Below are 22,159 nucleotides of genomic sequence, written 5' to 3' on the forward strand. Positions count from 1 at the left end.
AAACATTTTTATTAGGAAAAGCATATCTTTTGATTTAATTTAATTTGGAGGGGTCAGTACTGAATAATTATTTTAAAAATGAATTTAGGCTAAACTTATAAATTCTATAAAAGCTATTGGTATTTCCATTGTGGTATTTCCATTGTGATTGCATTGAATTATTAAATAATGTGGTGAAATAATATATTTCTCCTAAGTTGAATGTTTCAATTAATCAAAGGTAATTTTATACTATAGATTTCTGTGAAAACCCCTTTAGTGTATTAAGAAATTATCCCATACCTTTAATTTTATTTGGGTTGGGGAAGAGATTGTTCATTTATCACCATAACATGAATTCAGTGCTGAGTTCCCAAAGGGGAAGAGTCAGGGAGAACTTTCACCTGTGTCTGAAGGGTAGAGCTCAAGCCCTGGGGTGTAAAGAAAACGAATATAAATGGTGAATAGTAATGCCGTCTAATATTTATTGAGCACATTTTAAACACTAGATACTTTTCTAAGCATTTTACGTATTAATTCATTCAATCCTTATAACAAACCCATGAAGTAGGTACTAACTATAACTATCTCTCACTGTAACTTACGGATGAGGACAAAGAAATGTCATCTTGTTCAAGGTCACAGGGCAAGCTAATTGTTACACCCTGAATTCACCCTAGCTGGGTGGCATCTCCACCGATGCTCTTAACCTCTGTATTATACGCTTAGAACTAATTTATTTACTACTGTGAAAGTACAGACTGCTTCACAATCATTTGTTAATATTTGTTTATTTAATCTACGTTCAGTGAAATTTGGAAAGAGATGTAAGACTTCTCCTTTTTTAGAAAGGTGTTGCATTATAAATAAAAGTTCTCTCCAATGTCATCTAAAATATAAAATAGCTCTTTTTATGATTTTCCAAACGATACGGTTGATTCTAAGAGCCTTTGAGATAAAAGAAGAGAGAGTTCTCCCACATCTTCCTCACTACAGGGTACTTTTCATGCAGTCGTTGTCCTTAGGGATTTTTGCAGGGAGAAAAACTTTTTATATTTAACAAATATAATGTGCTATGAAATAAGCCAGCGCATTATTTAAAATTGTAGAATACAAAGTCATAGTTTTGTTGCTTGCTTATTTGAATTTTCATGCTACATAGACTTATCCCTCACCTACCTGCAAAAAATATGTGAATACGCTTACTCTCTTACAAGGTGAAAAGAGATGTAATTAGAATGCAAATTTTGAGAAGCCTCACCATCATGTTAATGTCTACAGAGAGCATATGTAGTGTAAGAGTACAGTATCAGTCAACACTGATCCTGCCAATATGTTCCAGTAAACTGCATGAAAAATTCGGAAATCAGTGCTGGTATTAATCACTTCAAACCCCAGTGCTAACTTGGTTAGCTAAGGTAAATCATAATACCTGCTAATACAGAAATGAGTAAAGATTTCCTATAGCACATACATTGAATTTTCTAGGAGTTAATTATTATTATTTTGATAAGTTTTTTTATAATGAGTTCCAGTTATTAAATATTTCAGCTATAAAGTGCCAACCTATTTACAGTGCTCCTGGGATGAATCACTATTCTCCTGACATTAGCATGCCTGATGACTATGCTGACAGTAATTGCTCAGAAAACAGAGATAATCAATTGGGTTTAAATAAAAACCGAGAATGGTTCTGAAGCATTTATACGGGATCAATGCTCATGGATCTAGGTGGAAAGGCATGGGTCATGTCAAGAGGGCATCATTCTCAAAATGCCCTTTTTTCTTGGAGCCACCACACAGAATTTTTGCTTCACTTTCACGGAAATTTATTTGCTTCACAGAATTTATAGGCTTCACTTTCCCCACATCAGATCTTTCAATGTTCCCTAAGGCTTCAGTGCATTTTAATTGAGTAGGCCTTTACCTGTGCTGTTCTGTTGTCTTGAAATAATCACAACCTTCGCAACCCTTTTTGCTCAAATTTAATCCTCATTCTACCCCTGAGGCTTCCCTGAATCTCCAAATGGAAGCAATTATGCTTATCTGGCACTAATAATATATTACCTGTATGTCTTTAGGGACTTACTTATTTCTCACATTATGCTACGTTTTTCATATATCTTTTATAATTTCTTTGAAATAAATGAGACAATATTCTCTCTATATATACACATATCTTGTATGTAATCACTGCTGTGTACAGATTTTGTTAAATTAATGGCACACAGTTTTTTAATTTTTTCCTGCTTCACAAATGTGCCTATAGATGTGGCAATGAAACAATGAGACATTTAAACCACCTCTGACTCAGTAATATTTATCTTCCAAGTGGACACTGGACTCTTGGTTTGCTTTGTGGATTCTTTTTTAATGATTGATTTAAAGTAGAAGTAAAAACAAAAAGTTAAGAATTATTACTGGATATTAGCTGTGCAGGGAAAGCAAACATCAGGTGTTTGGAAACTTGGGGAAAGCAGAGGTGGGAGTTCAACCAGGTATGACCCTACGATAGCACAAAGTACCGTTGAGGGACCCAGTTATGCCATCAGTTGAATTATATCAACCTAAGAACTTGAACTTGAGGCTGATGTTGAAATGGACCTTTTACTCCAGCACTGAGGAGGTTTAAAATTATGTTATTTCAGGATATATCAGGACAGAAGTTAGGATCTTGAGTATAGTTAAAATCAGATGAAATTCAGCAGAAAATAGTGAAGTAAACTGGTAGAAGACATGCTCCCCTAGGCATCTCCTCATCTTCACAGGACAGTACAGTTGCACATGACAAATAGTTATCTTATCTCAGTATTACACAGACAAGTAGCTTTGCAGAATAGCTTAGTTGATAAGTGGCTGCATCCAAAACCTCTGATTTGTTGCTCACAGTGGGCATATTCATCATCGTAGATGCAGGGGTTAGCTGAAAAAGAAAACAGTACAGTTATAAAACATTATCTTGAAAAATCACATTCACAGGAAAGAGACCGTTTTCTGAAAGACATAAAGAAAATTTTATTAACAATAGCTAATTAAATTTGATTAAACATGGGTGAACTAAACCTGAAAGTAAAATTGGCGATGAGTTGAGATCATGTACTAAATGAAAAGATGATATTCTTGTCTTCCTATAAAGCATGTATTTTATCACAATTTTTAATCTAATCTAAGCAGATTGGAGATGAATCATTGTTTCAATTATACTATCATTTTGAAAGCCTCAATGCCATTAGCAATATAAAATAAAATGATAAAAGATTCATTCATTTTTTTAGCCTAATTATCTAATGCCGTATCATTTAATGGTTGAAGCTTTCCTTTGGATTATTTAAAATAATATATAGCCAGAGTAAAAATTGAATAAAAAGTACATATAGGATAGGCATATAATCTCTCCACCCAGGGATCATCTCAGTCAACATTATAGCGATTTGCTTCACCTTGCTCCATCCCAGGAGCATGCACACACCTATATCCAGGTACATACACATGTAGAAACACATACAAAATTCTCTAATCAGAATGAAGATATCTAACATTTTAAAATTATGGTCATGGCTATTAAAAATTTACTAAACCATTCCTTAACTTGAATTTCTCTATCAGAACTGACAAATGGATCTTCTTTTATATATGAAGGGAAGTATAACTATAATTTACTTCTCTACCTTTAATATTTTCTTAATTCAATATGTACTATTGAGTCTTAAATCTTGATAATTAGATGGTCAATTTAAATTTTTCCATTATATCTCTTCTCTTTCAATTATAAAGTCTAGCCATTGTATTAAGTTTACAACAATCTTATAGATTTTACATTTACATTTATGTTGTACTCTTTATTATTTTCATCAATATCTTTCTATGCAAAATGTTTTCCCATTCCTGAATTATTAAACTGGCTCACCTTTCAGTAACTGGGAGAATGACTATAGTAGATTTATCAAGCTAAAACAGGGAGACAGAATGTGGATGTTATACTACTGCATGAGCAATTGATAGTGTATTCTCATGATAAATAATTTGCCAAGGTTATTACCACTATTTTTTAAAATCATTTGCCCACTATTATCCCAATGTGTTCTGTTTTATAGTATTCTGAGGAACTATGATAACAGTGGATATTTTTTCCTCTATAATAATGCTTTTTTTTTTTGAGTCTGAATGGTGTTTTAATCCATTTTTTCTTTTACCTTTTATTTTTAACTTATATAATTTCCCAATCTTATAAATGAGAAGTGTTGTTTTCATAAAGTTTATTTGAAATACATAAAATGGATTAAACCTGCACATTCAAGTCTTACATTTTTAGCATTGTTTTTGTCTAATATAGCCCATTCTTAAGTTTGTATATTTCTTTATCTCTCATCTTCTCGTGCATTTATTGGCAAATAAAGAGCTTATGAAATATATCTGCTTGTCATAGATTTAATCTTCTTGGATAGTATTTCTCTCTTTTCTACTTTCCTTTTACTTCTATTACAGTTTTCATACCACTGCATACATTGCTTTTCTCTTCTAGAATTTAAAAAATCTACTTGCTCGTTATCCCTCCTCCCCCTACGACATGGGTAATTAGTCCATTCTTTGGAGAAATGGGGTAAATAAAGTTGAGAGAGAAAAAGAGAGGGGGTTGGAGAGAGAAGAATATGAGAATGAAATAGAAAGTAAAAGAAAACAGGGAAGAAGAAATGAGAGAGAGAAAAAGAAGAGGAGAAAGAGGGGAGGATCCATTTTTCTTACTTTAAAAGTAAGTAGAATGACCTGGTAAGGTGAAGGAAAATAAATTTTCTGGCCTTCCAAGGCTGAGGTTGCAGGATATTTTTCTTGGGTTCATTATCTCTCCACAGACTTATGAAATTTAACTTAATCAACATTATCCCCAGGGATTAAGAAATTATGTTTGCAGAGAGGCTCTCAAAAAAAAAAAAAAAAGGAAATTTTACTATAAGGGAATTAACATGCAAATGGCACTCATTTGGTTAATATTTCACTTTAGATAAGATTCACTTAAGAAATAAAAGGAAGGGCTGTAAGAGATACTGTGAGCATCAGCTGACTTCTTAGATGCTCCAGAAGAAACAAAGAATAAGGATCATTCATTAAAAAAAAAACTGCATGCCCTGAGAAGTGGTCAGGCAACCAGGGTCCCAGAGCAGCAGGCAATCTGAGGACACTGGTAAACTGAGCGCAATGTGTGTAACTTACAGCTGCAATTAGAGAGCCCAGAAACATTCAGAGAGCAGAGAAAAATCTATACTTACACTAACATTTTATCCAGGTTGACCCTAATTAAATATTTTAATCCTTTGGGTGAGAATCTAGACATCCTAATGTCCATTGACATAGGTTAAATCAATGGTCTTCTTTGGTTACTCTGGGGCTGGGTGAAGGGTAAACAAAAATAATGTTGATATTTTCTGTGGTAAGATTGAGATGAAAGTTATAGGAAAGTGCATTATTGTTCAGTGCTTAATTTAAGGGACACATCGCTCCAGATCAATGCATTAATTTAAAACAAACTGAATTTGTGAAACTTACTACAAAGTTTATCTTCACAGTCATTGGGACAGTCTCCACATGGGTTGCCTGTCTTATAAGGTCGATTCCTTGTGTCAGGATCGTTTCCCCTTAAAGAAGAAAAAAAAAATGATCTCATAAAATCCATCTTTGGAAAAAGCATATAAAATTTTACTCACTGTGTACAACCAATTTTAAAAACCAATTGTGTAAACATTCTCATAAAGAACCAATAATAATTTTTAAGATGGGTGTGAGATTTCTAGATTTACAGATGAGATTTTTTTTTTTTTAGTACGTAAAATGAGCAAATACGGGTGTCACAAGAATATTTTTCAGGCAATGTACATGTCTCTTTGGACAATCAAGAAGAGCTAACAGTACTTGGAACCTTTGGATAGTCAAATTCTAACAAGCAAGAGGGCTTTAGAGTCAATTTCAACAGAACACTATGCCTTATTAATACCCATAAGAACTTGATAAGCCATCATGTAGAAGGGCATGGCTTTCATCAATGTTAAGAGAAAAATCTTCAGTGAGGCAAATTGGAGCTGTTCTAATTTCATCTTGTACTATGTTGTGAGAAACTTGATACGTGTTAATGTCTTTTGTCAAAGCACTTGGTGTGCATAAAAAAGGAAAATACATCAGCATGGATGAACCTGAAGTGTTGGAGTGGGGAAAAGAGAGAGTAGATGAGAATTCAGTTCTGAGCTAATTTGGAATTTTAGAAAAGGCAGTTCTTAACTGCAGATGTTTAAAATCACAGTGTAGGTAATATAATATCTGCTTCTTAATTAATGTAATTTTAAAAAGAAAGTAAATGTTCTGGTGAAAAAAGCTTTTTGTCTGATATTTATTTCTTCACTATCTGAATCATTAAAATTTCACTTTATACAAGAAAGTTATTACTAAATTTAGTAAGAGATTTAGTCAAAGAGACTTGGACTAATGTCCAACCAAGAAAATTCTCCTACCACAGCTCCTCATATGTTATACTTTTTTTTGGTATCATTTGAAGTTCACCACAGATCACCAACCCCTGCGAAAATGTAATGCAAATGGTGTGTTGTAGGTGCAAAGAGATCTTATTGTCTTCATTACATATTATACAGATAAAATGCCAACAAATTTTAACTATTGAAAGCAAGACATAGACCAGGCAATAGCTCATATAGAGTCATATGAATAGATTATATTCTAGTGAATATATTGTGACATTTGGAGGCCCCATTTAAAATACAAATGTGGTAGTTATCAAATAAATCATGTTCATTGATTCATGTCGAATGTCTTTTATTGTGCGATGTACAGGGGAAACTGTGGTTACACACCATTCTTGGAGCTCGTATTATGGAGGAAAGGCTTATGTGTGAACCTAGAAAATGCACGTAGCTGAAGGAGACATGTAGAGACCGGACATCAACTTTCACCAGCAGAAGTGATGAGAAACTGGCATCTGTGGTCAAATAGCAGGGGGCTATATCCTGCTCTGAAAACAAGCTCCCCTTTTCTGATAACCACCACGTAAGCCACACAAGTGGGCCCTGTAGTCAACCTGTCTTGCCTGATCTTGCTCCATAACCACAGCTGATGGGATGAGAGTACATCTGACCGTCACTGAAGCAATCAGATTACCCTTTCTAGGATTTGCGAGTAGGACCTGTGATAGACTCTACAACATGCAAATTTAATTTCTAAAGAAAGACACATTTCAATATTTGAACTAGAAAGCCAAGTACGGGGAAAAAACATTTGGCTTTTTCTATTTGTTCCCTTTCTAAGACTCCACTGCGTTTCTACCCTTGTGTTCTAAAAATATTTTTGATGTGTTGAAATAAATATCCTTGATTCTTTGATTTGTTTCATTTATGTAATAACAACGTGAAAAATAAATGATATATAGGAAGACTACTGGAAAATCATTCTGAAAAGATATTTGGTTTTTTTTTTTAATAATGTTTAAAAAACTAGATTAGGTTACTGTTTGGGGATGTATTTTCGAAAGCTGTGAGAAACTAGTACTACATACTCATGACAATAGTGACAAACGTAGAAATACCGAGGCAACCCTCCTTTGCGGCATGACATAATGCCACAGCCAACCAGGTACGAAGTGGCCCAAACAATCTGTAAAGATAAAGAGTTATTTTGTTACAGATTTGATATTTCACCAAATAGCTACCATATTAATATTGTTATCCACAACTAAAAGTAAACATGTTTGCTTTCAGATTTATTTCGGGCATAGCTTATTAAGAAGTCACAGAAAGAGGAAGAATCCCACGTATGTAGATAACATACACATGCACACACAGCTGCAAAGAATGGAAACCAGGCGGAGAACATCAAGTCAGGTTGACAGGAGAGGGTGACTTGACGACTGGCATTTTCTGTATATACAGTCAGCTTATTTAGTTTTTTTTGGCAATATGTTGAGCTTCTGGATGTACTTCCTAATGTTAAAAAATTCCCATATTTGTTTCCTCTGGGATATGAGAGATGGGTAGACAGAGGAAATAGGTGACAAAGAAGTGATGTTGATCATTTTGCAATGAACAGGCTGATCTTCAAAAGGGCCCTCAGTGCCACCATTCTGTACATGGGCTGGGCGTGGTTGTGCTTAGGACTGTTTCTCAGACCATATTATCCAGTATATTTAGGGATGATCAGAACCCTATGTCAACCATCCATGACTCATTGTTATTAGAACTAGAAATTTTATTTATGAAGAAACATGACAGCTATCATCAACCCTAGATCATTCTCTCCTTCTCCTCCAACCTATGTGGAGAATCAGTTAACATGAGGAAGGCTGCTTGGTGTTTATACAAAAATCAAAGCATGAAAGGAACTTTTCTTATGGGCCAGAGAGCAGGCATAAGGTACAGCACTGAGTTGGCTTTCGAGGCAAAATGACCCAGATTTAAATTCCATCACTTCTTGGCTGGGGAGTACTTAGCAGTTTACAGAGGTTCTCTAAGCCATATTTTGAGGGAATCACACTTCCTTTTGTTCCAAATTATAAGAGGAGCTCCCTAGGTTGAGTAAAGATTGCAATAAGCAGGTAGAATGATTTGCACTTGTTTCTCGCTCATTCCCCACGCAAGCTTATGGTCTCTTGACCAATATGGGCATTTGCCATTGCATAGGTTACCTGAGTGTAATGGTCAGTAACTGTGTCATCATCCGTGGATATCCGTTCCCCATATTTGAAATATTTAGACTCATTGTACCAGATTCTAATTACATGTGACCATGAAACAGGATAAGATGTCATATGCATATTTTCTCCGCAAAAGCTACCTGAAAGGAGGAAATAGGGCTGGGTCACATTCCTAACAAACTGGAAACATTATGTAAGGAGAACTTCACCTTTATTTTACAAATGGCTCACTGCTCGTCTTGGTAATATCCTATAAGAGCAGGTAAACGCAGTTGTACCCCTTCTAAGAGTCTTCTTTCTCATTGATTAATGAGTGCGCGGTGCTCAAGTTTAATGAGAATTTGACAATAGGAGATAATGAACAAGCCTTGAAATCAGATCAACCAACATTCCAGTTTCTGGCTCTTCCAAGCTGATGGAGATGGGTGAAACCAAATCAGAGAAGCCTAGGAGTTGTAACAGGGTCCAGGGATTAAAAGCAGCCACACATAGGTATTCATTACGCAAAGACCTTGAAGAAACATTTGTTTATTTGGCCATTCATTAATGGAATGGGCTCTTGGTGGAACGTGGTGTTCAAAAGTCATTTGCCTTTCCCTGGGGCAAAGAGGACCTATGTTGCTAATTCACTGTTCAATAGCATTGGGCTAAGATTCCCAATAATTTGTAGATATGAAAGTCACATTAGTACTTTGTAATTATTTTTAATAAAAAATAATTCTTATAAATGTTATTAATGTATACTGTGTAGGAAGTATTAACAGTTTTTTTTTTTTTTTTTGAAAATAGCAGTAAATTACCTAATTCATATGCCTTAAGATAGCTCACTTTTGATTATCTCAAATTTTTTTATGGGCAGCTCAACAGAGTTGTATATATTCACTTCTCGACTGTATTAGTATTCCAAATTGTGGGTAGCTGAGGTACCAACATAGAGTGGAAACCTTCTAGGTCTCTAGCTGCTCTCAACTCTTCTGCAATACTGAGAGCTTTGATTCTTTTCTCCTGATGGTTAGAAGTTGGGATCTGAAATTTTGAATACCCAAATTTTAAAATATAATAATAACAGGCCACAATTTACTGCCATGTATGAGCAAGTACAACTAAAAACTGGATGACTTAACTTATTCTTGACAGGTTACTTAACAATCTCTGTTTTGTTTTACTTATTGTTTTAGTACAGAAGTGGTTCATATAGACATATACTTACTTGAAATTCTCCTCTCAAGTGGGTTGCTCTCTACCATATCACAATACTTTGAAAAAGCTCTGGCATTTTGTGCAGCCTCTTCACTCCAATTCTACAGTGGAAAGGAAAAAAAAAAGCACATGATCTAATTAACACTTCCATGATAAAATTCTATTGTTTCTAAAAATCCATACTTGTTATATCTTCAATTGTGTACACTAAAAAATTAAAAAATGAGATTATTCTTAAATATCCTGATAGGAAGAGAAAGACAAAAATTTTAATTCATTGTATTGACCCTCGGATTCACAAATTCAAAATTCAATAATAATGTTTAGATGTAGCTTCTCTCCCAGATGTAGTAAGGAATTTAAGTAAATGGTATCTGCCCCAAAGGAACAGAAGTCACTTTATCAAAAAGACACCTGTACTGTAATGTTTATTGCAGCACAATTCACAATTGCAAAGATGTGAAATCAACCTAAGTGCCCATCAATTCATGAATGGATAAAGAAAATGTGGTATAGATATACTATGGAATATTACTCTCCATAAAAGGAATGAAATGATGTCATTTGCAGCAACTGGAATAGTATTAGAGACCATTATTGTAAGTGAAGTATCTCAGGAGTGGAAAATCTAAAACCATCTGTTCTCATTAATAAGTGGGAACTAAATGATGGGTACACACAGGCACAAAGTGATAGAAAGGACATAAGAAACCAAGAAAGGGGGAGGGTGGGAAGGTGGATGTGGGATAAAAACTTACCTACTGGGTAAATGAACAATGTTCTAGGGACAGGTACACCAAAAGCCCTGACTTAAGCAGAATATTAATACAAGGTATCTTTGTAACAAAAACACTTGTACTCCCCTTAATTAACATCTTCAAATAAAAATGAAATGAAATTAGGGCAGAAAAAAAATTTTCAGTAAACGTTTTCAGTAAAACAGACCAGTAATTTATTAGTAGTTTTAACTCAGACATGCTATTTTATCTCTTTGAATCCCAGCTTCTGCATCTGTAAAATCTGACCTATAATTCACACCCAAAGATTTGTTCAAATGTTCAATGGAATAATCCATGCAAAACAATGTGATCTGCTAAATCTTATTCTATATGCTCAATAAATCAATGATCGCTGTGATTAGAAGCAAGTACAGTTACACATTTCCATCTAAAATTATGAATAATAACAATGATATCTAACACCACATGCCAGAATCTGCCACCAATCTGTAGGTATTTTCTGTCACTTCACCCCACAACTTTACAAAGGAAGTGCTATTATCACCATTTGCAAATAAGGTAACGAAGGCACAGAGAATTTAAATAACTTTTAAGGATCACACTACCAATAAATGACAAAAAGAATTTGAATACAGTTAGTCTGGCTTCAGAATGTGTGTTCTTTACTTTCAATGTTAAAGAGTTGAAGCATTTTGTTGGGTGTAACTCAGGAAGATCTGTTCTCTAAGAAAGATGAAAGAGAAAAATTCTGTATCCGTATTTATGACACTCTGAGACAAAGGATCTTCCCAACACTCTTTCATCATCAGTGGTGTGTACATCCACTTAAAAGACTGTCCCTACATCTACATGTAACACATTAGCAACAAAAGTTGTAGAGTTTGTTTTTACTACAGGCTTTTATGTAAATCATTCAGCTACTCTTTAGAATGTTCGGATGACACTCAAATTTTCAGTATTGTCCTGGGCATGGAATGAAGTTTAACTATTACGTGTATATGCTGCCATCTTGTGGTAGTTGGCTAGATTTACCCTTCAGGTTAATGAATTTACTAAACCCTGAGTTGAATTAAATGTCAGCCTAATAACGAATAAAAACATGGTTTTGCAGGTTTTGGTTGTTTTATGCAAGAAAAAATGCATTTTATTCATGGGTAAGTCTAACTGAAGGGGCAGAGATCAACAACACATCTGTCAGTGTGTGGGATTTCCAGGCAGGGGAAATGCTATCATACCCACTAGTAAAGAAAATTTGCCTGTTACGACCAGTTTACCAGATGCTTAGAATTGGAATTTATCAGGTTGAATCACAGCTAAATGCTTGTAGTGAATGTTCTGATGCACCATCCAGGTACCTATGTGCACTGAACGACTTATTTCCCTAGCAGCCGGGACTCTCCACCAGAGATAGCTCTACTGTCTGCTCTCTCTGAAAAATGCCATCATCCGTGGGATTACTCCCTTCACTGGGGCAGCCTACATTTAAGAGCTGGTAGATATAAATGCCAGGCCATCTTTCTCCAGTTCAGGACAACTCAGAAAAGCTTTCCTAGTTTTATAGCTTCCCATGGGTTAAGCAGGGGCTTTTGTTGTGAGTACATCACAAACCAATTTCTCCCTGTGCTTAATCCTGCTTCTCTGCTCACCTCCACAGGTAGGTGTAAATCTGGAGATTGTTCCTCAATAAACATCCTGCCTGCTAATTTCTGTCTTGGAGTCTGCTTATCTTATCAAGGGAATTTACCTGCAACCCTGCAACACTCATATTCATTCTGCAGTTCAGACCACTTTGAAGAAGCTGCCTAGGACACTACCTCTGATTAATGTTGGTAAGGTCCCCCTTTTCTGTGATATATCCAAAATTAAAATTACAAATGAGTATTCATGGTTGTTGTCCCAAAGCTTTAACAAGAGACTCTACTTAATCAGGTCTTAATCTTATGTACAGATACTTTTTTTCCTTTTTTACAAAATCTCTGCCTGGTAGTTGTGTTTAGCTCTTCAGTCCTATTGTTGTTCCTTAAAGGTGCTGCTGTTGTTAATTCTATCAGTTCAAACCTACACATGTCCTATAGGAACAACCCAACCTTCACGTTTCATTCGAAATATTACTCAGGTTTACTGGTACACTTAAATTATCATCTTGTTGATATTTCATAACTTTGTACCTTGGCACTTGAATATATGCGTTTTCATATTATTTCCCCATGTTTCCTTTGTATTTGTCTTTCACCTGTGATAAGGTCTCTGAAATCTGAAGCCATATTTTTCATTTTTCTTCAACCTCTTTTGTATCTCCTGGCCACACTTACTTTCGTCTGGCAATCAAAGAGTTTGGACCCTGTTTTTCCTAAGGCAGGTAAGTGGTTAAGAACAGGATCCTTGGAGCTGGTCCACTTGCAATTGAATCTGGGTTCCCGCACATACGATTTTGAATAAGCTACTTGATTTTCCTGAAGCTCACTGTCATAATCTGTAAAATGGAGCTGATTGTATTGGGGGAATTAATGAGTTAATGTAACAAGTTACCAGAAGATGGCCTGCCAATAAGAAGCAGCACTATATACATGTTAGCTATAACTCTTCAACACAAGAATGTCTGTGAATGTCTATGATAGCTGTTGATTTTTATTGTTTTGTTCAAATAACACTTTGGATGCTAAGATGACCAAGATAAATATTTCAAAATCCCGCTATTCACTTGCTCCCTTCCCTATGCCATTTGCATGAGAAAGTTGTCCATTAGAATCACCCTCCGGAGCATGCGCTATTTCTAACCCTGTTTCTCTAGGCCAGTCCAGGGTTCAAGGAAGCAGGCTAAGGTTGTCCATATAAACTATAAACCTGAGTGATGCTGCTGGATGGTAAATGTGAGGCTAATCACCTCATACACCTGACACTTCCCTAAATTTGTTGTGGCAGAACACACCAGGTTTATAGTGGAAAGATAATTTCTCTAAGCTTTATGGGGATGCAACAAAACTGGGGAATAGACTTGCTGGTATGTATTTACCTGGCCACTTAACTAATTAAATAGCTGGACATCTTAGTCCTCGGAAGAGTGTTTTAGCCTCTGGGCTATTGCCCAATGAAGACAGCTACGGAATGCCCGGGTAACTTGTTAAGCAACGTTCGCTGTATGGTTTAGCAGCATCAGCATCAGCTGGGAGCTTGTGGGGTCCCCAAGTCAGACCTCCTGTATTGGGATATCAGAGAATGGGGTCGAGGAAACTGTGCGTTACCAAGTTCCTCAGGTGATTCTCAAGCACACTGAAGTTTGAGAAGCTCTGTCCTAGGGTACATAAGAATGAAGCTAAACCTGTTAGGTCGGAATTGTTGCTCTGTCATCCACTAACTGTATGATCGTGGGAAAGTTACTTACCTCCTCTGGGCCTCTGTTTCCTCTGCTACATCATAAGTGTGTCGTGAAAATCAAACTTTTAGTATGCAGAAAGTGTATAGAACTTAATAAAAACGCAGTGAACACCATTACAACTATTGCCAGCACTGGTGCTGCTGTAGCTCGATCTTACCATCTTCAGCATGTTGCTGGCTGGTGGAACCACTCCTCTCCTGAGGGCGTTGTGTGCGTTAACGATTTCTTCTTGTACAGCTGCCAGTTCAGTGATAAGTTCCTGAAACGGGACTTTAGGTGGTTTTTCCTGTTACCCGAAAATTATTAATTAGTGCTCCTTCTTTTAAGTGGAATTTGTCACATATATATTTGCAGACCTATACGTAATGAGAATTTATAGTTTATATTGAATAAACTGATCTACAGCATTTTTTGAATAGAGGGTATCTCAGTATTTTAGATTCCATTTCTCCAGTTCTAGTTTTGAGGATTTCTGAATGTCAGGCTGACATTATTACAGTCGTCTTCAGAACAGTGCACTGGTGATTATGGTTTTTCAAATTTATGATATATACTTTGGACCATGTTAAAGGACTTTTTATCAGACAATAAGAACCATAGTGGGAGATGTTTTGAAATCATACCTTTGACTGATGGAATTCTCTTCCACATCCTCCACCCCCCAACAAGTGTTCTCTTTGCCTCCCACATAAACCACTTGCGTTTGAATTCTTGTCTAATAGTATCTGCCCAGGAGAACCCAAACTAAGAGATTCATTATTGAGTACAAAGACTCAAGTGTTACTAAATCAGATTCTGTATCGTTTTCCTGTTCATATGAGAAAGCATCAATGTTTGCAAGTGTACGAGTGAGAAAGTATAAAATAGAATTCAAACTCAGCCTACAATGTAGAATTGGAGACGGTTCCTTTCACTTGTTTATCTTTTATCTTGCAACTCACCAGAAAAAATTTACGGCTAAAATATATTAAGTTAGCATTAATTTGCTATAAAGAGCATCTTCTTTTTTGCTTGTGTGATATAAACTTGATACCTTTTTTTAAAAATGTGGCAAAACTAATGTACTATTAATATAATTTTAGTGGTGTCCCTGTTTCCTTCTCAATTACCACAGGAGGTAACAGCACAATTTATGAATGGATAGGATCCAGCACCATACCTTGCGCAAATATAGAAATAGTTTTTGTCATTTATTTTATATCAGCAGTTTTAAGGTGTAGGGATGGGACATAAATATAGAATCCAGAAGACCCCTCTAGAGACTGGACATACTCATGTGTTGTCATTTTTCTCTGACATTGCAAGTAGCTCTGATTTGGCCTTGAGGAGAGGCAGAGGATTCACAAGATTCCATGTACGATTTCCACATTATAACTCTCCCTGCTCCTCTACAAACCCTTGCTCCAGTGACAATCACAACATTTGCCTCCACCTCATCCCCCAACATTTATTTAACATCCTATAATGATTTTTCTTCTCACTTCCTCTCATTTGTGGAAACTGGGTCTCCCAACATAAATTCATCCTGTCTACCCAGATTTCTGCAGTCAAATAGAGGGACTTTAGCATCCACATAGATGACTCCAATTCTCTGATGTCTTAGGCCCTTGAAATCTTCCTCCCTTTAAATCTCTCCTCCAATTCTCTTTAGCTCCTACTTTGTTGGACACCAACTGTATCTCATGATCTTCCCCAGACACTGCACCTTTCAAATCACCTGGTCAAGTATTTTCCTGCCTGACCAGAATTTCCTGTCTTTCCAAGTAGCTAAGGACAACCCCTCAGACCATTCAATATAATCTTGCCTTCTACCTCATTCTGCATTTTCTCTAGCCTTCTCTTGTCTTGCCTTTCTTCTCTATCCATGTTCTCTCATTTCAATAACTCTCTTCCTAAAATACTAAGTCTTTTATTTGTACACCCTCATCTAGAAATACCCATCCAGGAATACTCCAACTTCAGATGAGGCTAACAAGCCCCTGCACTGTCAGCTGATCATTGCCAGAAAAATATCACACAAAATGATGAATATTAGTATCACCCCAAGTCAATATGACTGATCTCAAATTGTCCCTTAATTCTGCTCATCAATTCTAATCAATTATCTGGTTAACTCTATCTTTCTCCACATTATTGCAGAATTTTTGCATTCTCTCCTATTCACAACTAGCTTCTTTCAAGAGATTGTGAAATACCTACTTCTCTCAGTAAAAAGAAGTAAAAAGAAGCCATCAGAGGCCAGCTGCTTCAACTCTTTCTCCCTCTTTCTCTGTAGTACTAGAGTATGGGTCATACTTTCTAAGGCTCAATTCTCCACCAGTGTTATTTTAGTCCATGCTCTTCCACCTTTCTCAAAATTTCACATTATTTATTTTCTTTCCATTTTGTTTATATCATCAATCACTCTTTCTCTTTGGCTTTTCTCAATGGTGTTGAGCATACTCAATGAACATACTGCTTGTACCTTCAAAGAAACAGATACTTCTACATTTACCTCACTTACTCATTCAATAATTGTTGTATCTCTCTATTCTCCTACCCTATCAAAATTCTGGATTATGTTGCCAATTCTGGCTGTCTACAATTGCCCACCCTCTAAGTAATACAATTTTGCATTCACCTTTCCTCCATTACACTAAAACAGTGGTTCTATGTCACGTGATCTCTTCCTTCCTTAGGCATTAGGCAATGTCTGGAGAGATTTTTGGTTGTCATGAAGGCTTGGTGGGAGGAGAGTGTTATCTGTCTTGTGGGTAGAGGCCAGGAGTGCTGTTGCTAAATTCCTACAAGGCCCAGGACAGCAACCACCAACAAAGAATTATCTCACACAAAATGTCAGTAGCGCTGAGGTTGAGAAACTACACATTGTAACAACTACAAGTAAGGTCTCTGACAAACTCAAGTTGTATATCCAATATTGTTTTAATAACTCTATCCTACTTGGTCTATTGGCAGATGGCTCCTTTGACTAGGCTTTCAGTATACAAATTCTCTTGGTGTAAGGGACAACATACTTTCTTCATTTTACTCGTACCTCTCAGATTTCTCTTCCTTTACCTGGACTAATTGTGGTTCCTGTGTGGCCTTCCGCTGGCTTTCTGGAATCCACTAATGCTTTATTACCTTGATATTCTCTCTCCCACTCCCCAATTCATTCTTTCCTAATCCATTCTTCAGTCATCAACCAGAGCAAAAATTTCAAAACACAGACACAATAAAGTCACTCTCCTGTTAAAAGTCTTCCACAGTTTGACTGTGGAAGATGAATTAAATCTTTCACAAGGCCTTTGAAGACCATGTTTATTTCTCAGCCTCTGTTTAAGATATGTTCCCCTAGTTTTCTCTGCTGTAGTCACACTGATTTTCTTTTTGTTATCCCAATATGCCAGTTTCTATCCTGTCTTGGATTATTTGGCCAGGTCTGTACCTTTGATAGTACACCCTTTCAGCATGCAAGGCTGACTTATTCTTCACCTCTCAGGTCTACCATGTGCATGGAGAAGTCTCTAATGACCTCAGACAAGATCGGGCCTGCCTGTTACCTGATCATAACTCCCTATGCCTTTCCTTCAAAGTTATTTTTGTGTAATGTCTACTAGATTATCATGGAAAACTATATGTCTCAATAGTTAAGTGAGTTCTCTTTGATTAGATGCCTAGTATCCCAGCAAATTGACATTGGAAGAATTTTAAAATAATATTTAGACTTGTTAGTCTATTTGCTTTACACCAGAGTCTGAAAAAAAAAAAGTATACTATTATTTTTGTTGGGGAAATTGGAACAACTTATTATTTACTTTAATTGGGATTCATGTTTAAAGTTTATGTAATAAATTTGTATTTGGGGCTTAATTCATCTTTACTTTCTTGTTTTAATTTAAAATTCTCAAGCCTTCAGTTCATGAGAAAACTGGCTATAGAATATATGCAAATGTTCCCATAATTCTATAGAATGTAAACGCTTTTTCTTTGGGATCTTGGTCAGTAAATAGATGAGGTTTTGGTTCCCTTGAATGGGAGTTCTACCCATCTACATTTTGTTCTGGGTTTTTAACTAGTGATACTGATTCCTTCTTTCACATGGCAACCTGGGTCAGGCTGTCTCCCAGAACTTGGGCTAAGTGGCCTAGACAGCCTAGTGCTAGGTCTTGAAGGCAAATGTAGGTTTTGGACTCTCTGCCTTTCTCCTGTTCCTCTGGAACAGTGGCTATGCTCCCGGTTAGCTTTTCCTATTGTGAAGTATAACAGTCACCCTTCCACACTGGGGGAGTAAAATGGTCAGAGAATAAGAGGGAAGAAAGGAAAGTCTTTTTCATGTCTGTAATTCCAGTTTACTAGAGGATTATTAGGAATGAGACAAAAGCACTACCTCGTGTCTCTTTAGAGAAGGGGTATAAATGATAGGATCCAAACACAAATCCACTGCCCTAATAGCCCAATACATATGGATTTTCTTTCACCAGTAAAATGGCCTGTCACTTTTGACTTCTCTTACCTCGCCTATGAAAATATAAAACTCACTCATTTTCTATATCAAAGCTATTGACTTAAGCTTGTATTAAAAATATTTTGGGTAAATGAAAATATATACTATTTTATTTATATTATTGAGGTTATTTAAGGGTGAATATTATTGGCTGATGATAAAATGTTAGGGACCTACTCCTTACTACACCATTGAGTGTTTTATTTCTATTTTGTGATTGTTGAAGTTTTTGTTTTTAATAAGCAGTGAGATTCAGGCCTTATATGTTGATTCCATTGCTAACAGCCACTCATATCTCTCTTAGCTGTTGGCACCTTTCCATTTTATATTTTATTTTAATGTGTTAAATTCTTGTTGTAAATACAAATCATATAGCTCAATCAGGATATTGATGACATATTTACCCTATCTGGGAACAAAAAAAACCAACTGTGCTTTTTTCCCCCTATTTACTCATGGAAAATGCATGGATAGGTTATAAAGAAGTAGTTTCTCCCCTACATTCTCAGCTTCTTTTGTATCATCCAGAGCGGCTATAATGAAATAGGCATGGGCCCATGGAGCTGCACCAGTTAAGTGTAATTTCAGGCCCTGCCACTTCCTAGTCATCTGACCTTGGCCACATGACTTAGCCTTCCTATTCTGTGGTTCTCCCCTCTATGATATGGTATTTAATATTAAGAATAGTACTTGCCTAATAGGGCTATTGTAAGAACTAGGTGAATGATGGGTGTAGTGTCCTCACAATAGATCCTGTAACATATTGAGTTCTATTAAAATGTTAGCTTTTATATTTATCTAGTAAGTAATTATGAAATATACAATCCTTACATACTCTTCTGGCCAAAACAGGCAGGAATCCAATAGCAGCAACCAAAACCAAGAAGCATTTCATTGCCATTGCTGAAAAGAAAAGTAACACAATTTTAGGTTATTCTCAATGCATGGGATAGTGTTTTGTGATAAATCTTATTTGAACCACTTTTACATATATTTGCATTTTTTTTCTTTTTTTTTTTGCAAAAAGAGACAAGAAGGGACAGAACAAGGTTTAATGCATTAGTCATTGGGACCCAGAGAGGAATACAGGACTGTGGTTAGAAGGATGATAGACTCCCAAAGATATAAATGTTTTAATCCTTGGAACCCTTGCGTATGTTATATTGTGTCGTAAAAAGGAGTTAAGGTAGCACATGAAATTTTAATTGCTAATTGGCTGATGTTAAAGCAGGGGGATTATTCTGGAATATCTGGATGGGCCCAATGTAATCACATGGATATTTAAATGTGGAAGAGGGAGCCAGAAGGGTCTATGTCAGTGAAGTGGCATGAGAGAGACTTGATCAGCCTTTGCTGGCTTTGAAGACAGAGAAAGGGACCGCAGCTAAGAAATATGGACAGCCTCTGGAAGCAGGAAACAGCAAGGAAACGGATTGTCCCCTATAGCTCCTTGTTGAAACCTTGATTTTAGCTCGGTGAGACATATTTGAATTTCTGAACTTCAGAACTATAAGATAATAAATTTCTGTTATTATAAGACATTGAGTTTATGATAATCTGTTACAGTAGCAAGAGGAAGCTATGTAAGAACATGGCAAGATTTGATTTGAACTCTTCATCACCTACAGAGAAGAAGCATGATCTTGGTACTAGTAACCTGTGTGTGTGACTTAGAGATATACTGTAATATACAATCACTCTGCCAAGCACGATAGTCATTGTGAGTCAGGCAAATTAGAGCTAATGTATCTTCTCCTTTATTTTTAGTTGATATGGCTAGCTAACTCTAGGATATTGATAAGTATAGGTTATGAAATTTGATTGACACCTTCTTTTCACAATCTGCTAAGTTTATTTCTGAATCCATCCTGCTGAGTGGTAAGAAGTACAGGGTAACCATTTAGTTCTCATTTTACAGACACGAACACTTTTAAAGAGCAAGCTAACCGATTTGTGCGCAATAATATATTGAAGATTACTCATGCTTTTTCACCCCATGATGTGGTTTGCCATAGCTCTCTAGCTTCCCCGGCCTACTGCTAGACACGTTTGATAAGAGGGGAACTCCGTCAGTCAATTCTTTTGGGGGACATATACATGCAAACAATGTCACCTTTATCACTCTTTTTCTTCTACTTCTTTCCCTTCCTTTCTCTCTCCATCCAAAGGTTCATATACCCTCACCTCCCAAGATTTACGATAGTATTGTGACATAGATGATGAAATACGCATCTGATTCTCTTACTGAATCCTCACAAAATTTAGTAAAGCTGATTTTAACCCCAAGTTAATTAAAAAAATAATAAAAAGAAGCTCCTAAGTTGGGGGGCTTCAAGATGACTTACTAGAGGCCCCTGGTACTCACCTCCTCTGCAAAGGAATCACAGTGGGAGGGTATATAGTCACATTTTGAATAGACAGTCTAAGAGAGAACACTGGGATTCAACAGAGAAGTGACAGGAAACACCAAAAGCAAGGAAGGAGGGGACACGAGGCAGTCTGCTTGACCAGGATGGGCTGGGAGCCTGAAGAGACTCCTCAATGCAGGGAAAGGGGAAGTAAGAGACCCCAAGTAGTCCACGTTACACCACAAACTCCTGCATCCTAGCCACGGAAAACCCCTAGACCTTTATAGTCCCTGAGACTAACTTAGGGAAATGCCTGAGGACCACACAAAAGCATTGCTGCAAAGAGGGAGCTCACACTGGGTCTCACGCAGCCCTGAGCCCTATGCAATTACATCAACGTGGCTTATTGAGAGCCCAGCCCACCAGACTGCATTCTGCCTGGGGGCCCAGCAGTCCTGCTTATTCATATCTCAGAAGCCTCATTGCCATTCCCCTCCTGCAGCCACCAACCACCACAGCAGGCTGCTGCCACCAGGGCCAACATGGGAGTCATTGGCAAAACCCCATTGCCCCCAGCAAGGAGCACCCCAGGGACAAACTCCTCTGCCTATAGCAACCACTGTGGCTAGGGACAAAGCATGAGCGAAGTGCACTCTCCCCACCCACCACAGATGGCTGCTACCCCTGAAAGCAACCTTGCCCTCCCCGGTATCAGGGCTGCAGTGCAACAACTGCCACCCCCACTCAAGCATTCTGCCTTGGGCCTGGGGATCACTCTGCTCCTGTCTACCCCAGCCAGCCCTTGCCTGCACCACCAGGGGACTTGAGGACAGGTCCACCGGACCTGGCACTGCCCAAGTGCTCAAGTGTGCCATCCAGGGGTCTGGGGACCACCCAGCCCAGTTTTCCACTGTTGGTACCTGAGCAGCTCCTCCTGGAAGCTTCAAAGTAGGCCCACCTAATCTGACACTACCATCACAGTGGACACCCACCTGCAAGTGCCACCGGCACAGGCCTGGCCACTGGCTTGCCCAACCCATTGCAGCCATCATCAACACCAGCATTAACTGCATAGAATCCAGAGGTTTGTCTCACCACGGCTACTGCTATTGCCCATGCCAGCTGCCCAGGGGCCTGAGAACCTGCCCACCCACCTGGCTCCCCATTACCACTACCAGCACCTAAGCAAGCTGCCTGGAGTCCCAAAAATCAGCCTACCTGGACCGGCTAACACTGGTGCTAGCATTCACTGTCCTGGGGATAAAGGACAGGCATGCTTGGGGAGCTGCCGCCACCAGTGGGGCCCAAGGATAAGTCCACCTGGTGTCCTCATCCCCAGAAAAA

The 22,159-nt window shown here is 37.4% G+C and overlaps 1 protein-coding gene across 1 annotated transcript; it reads right to left on the reverse strand.

Moving 5' to 3' along the window:
- Nucleotides 1-2,774: 2,774 nt before the first annotated feature.
- On the reverse strand, nt 2,775-19,368 carry CRISP1 (cysteine rich secretory protein 1). Its single transcript, XM_069488588.1, has 7 exons — nt 19,303-19,368; nt 14,139-14,267; nt 9,876-9,966; nt 8,657-8,805; nt 7,532-7,629; nt 5,521-5,609; nt 2,775-2,902 (listed from the first exon to the last, which is right to left on the reverse strand). Exons 1-7 carry the CDS (start codon nt 19,366-19,368, stop codon nt 2,775-2,777), a joined length of 750 nt encoding a protein of 249 aa, XP_069344689.1.
- Between the last annotated feature and the right edge of the window lie 2,791 nt (nt 19,369-22,159).

The sequence above is a fragment of the Eulemur rufifrons genome, chromosome 15, assembly GCF_041146395.1.
Source record: "Eulemur rufifrons isolate Redbay chromosome 15, OSU_ERuf_1, whole genome shotgun sequence".
NCBI lineage: Eukaryota > Metazoa > Chordata > Mammalia > Primates > Lemuridae > Eulemur > Eulemur rufifrons.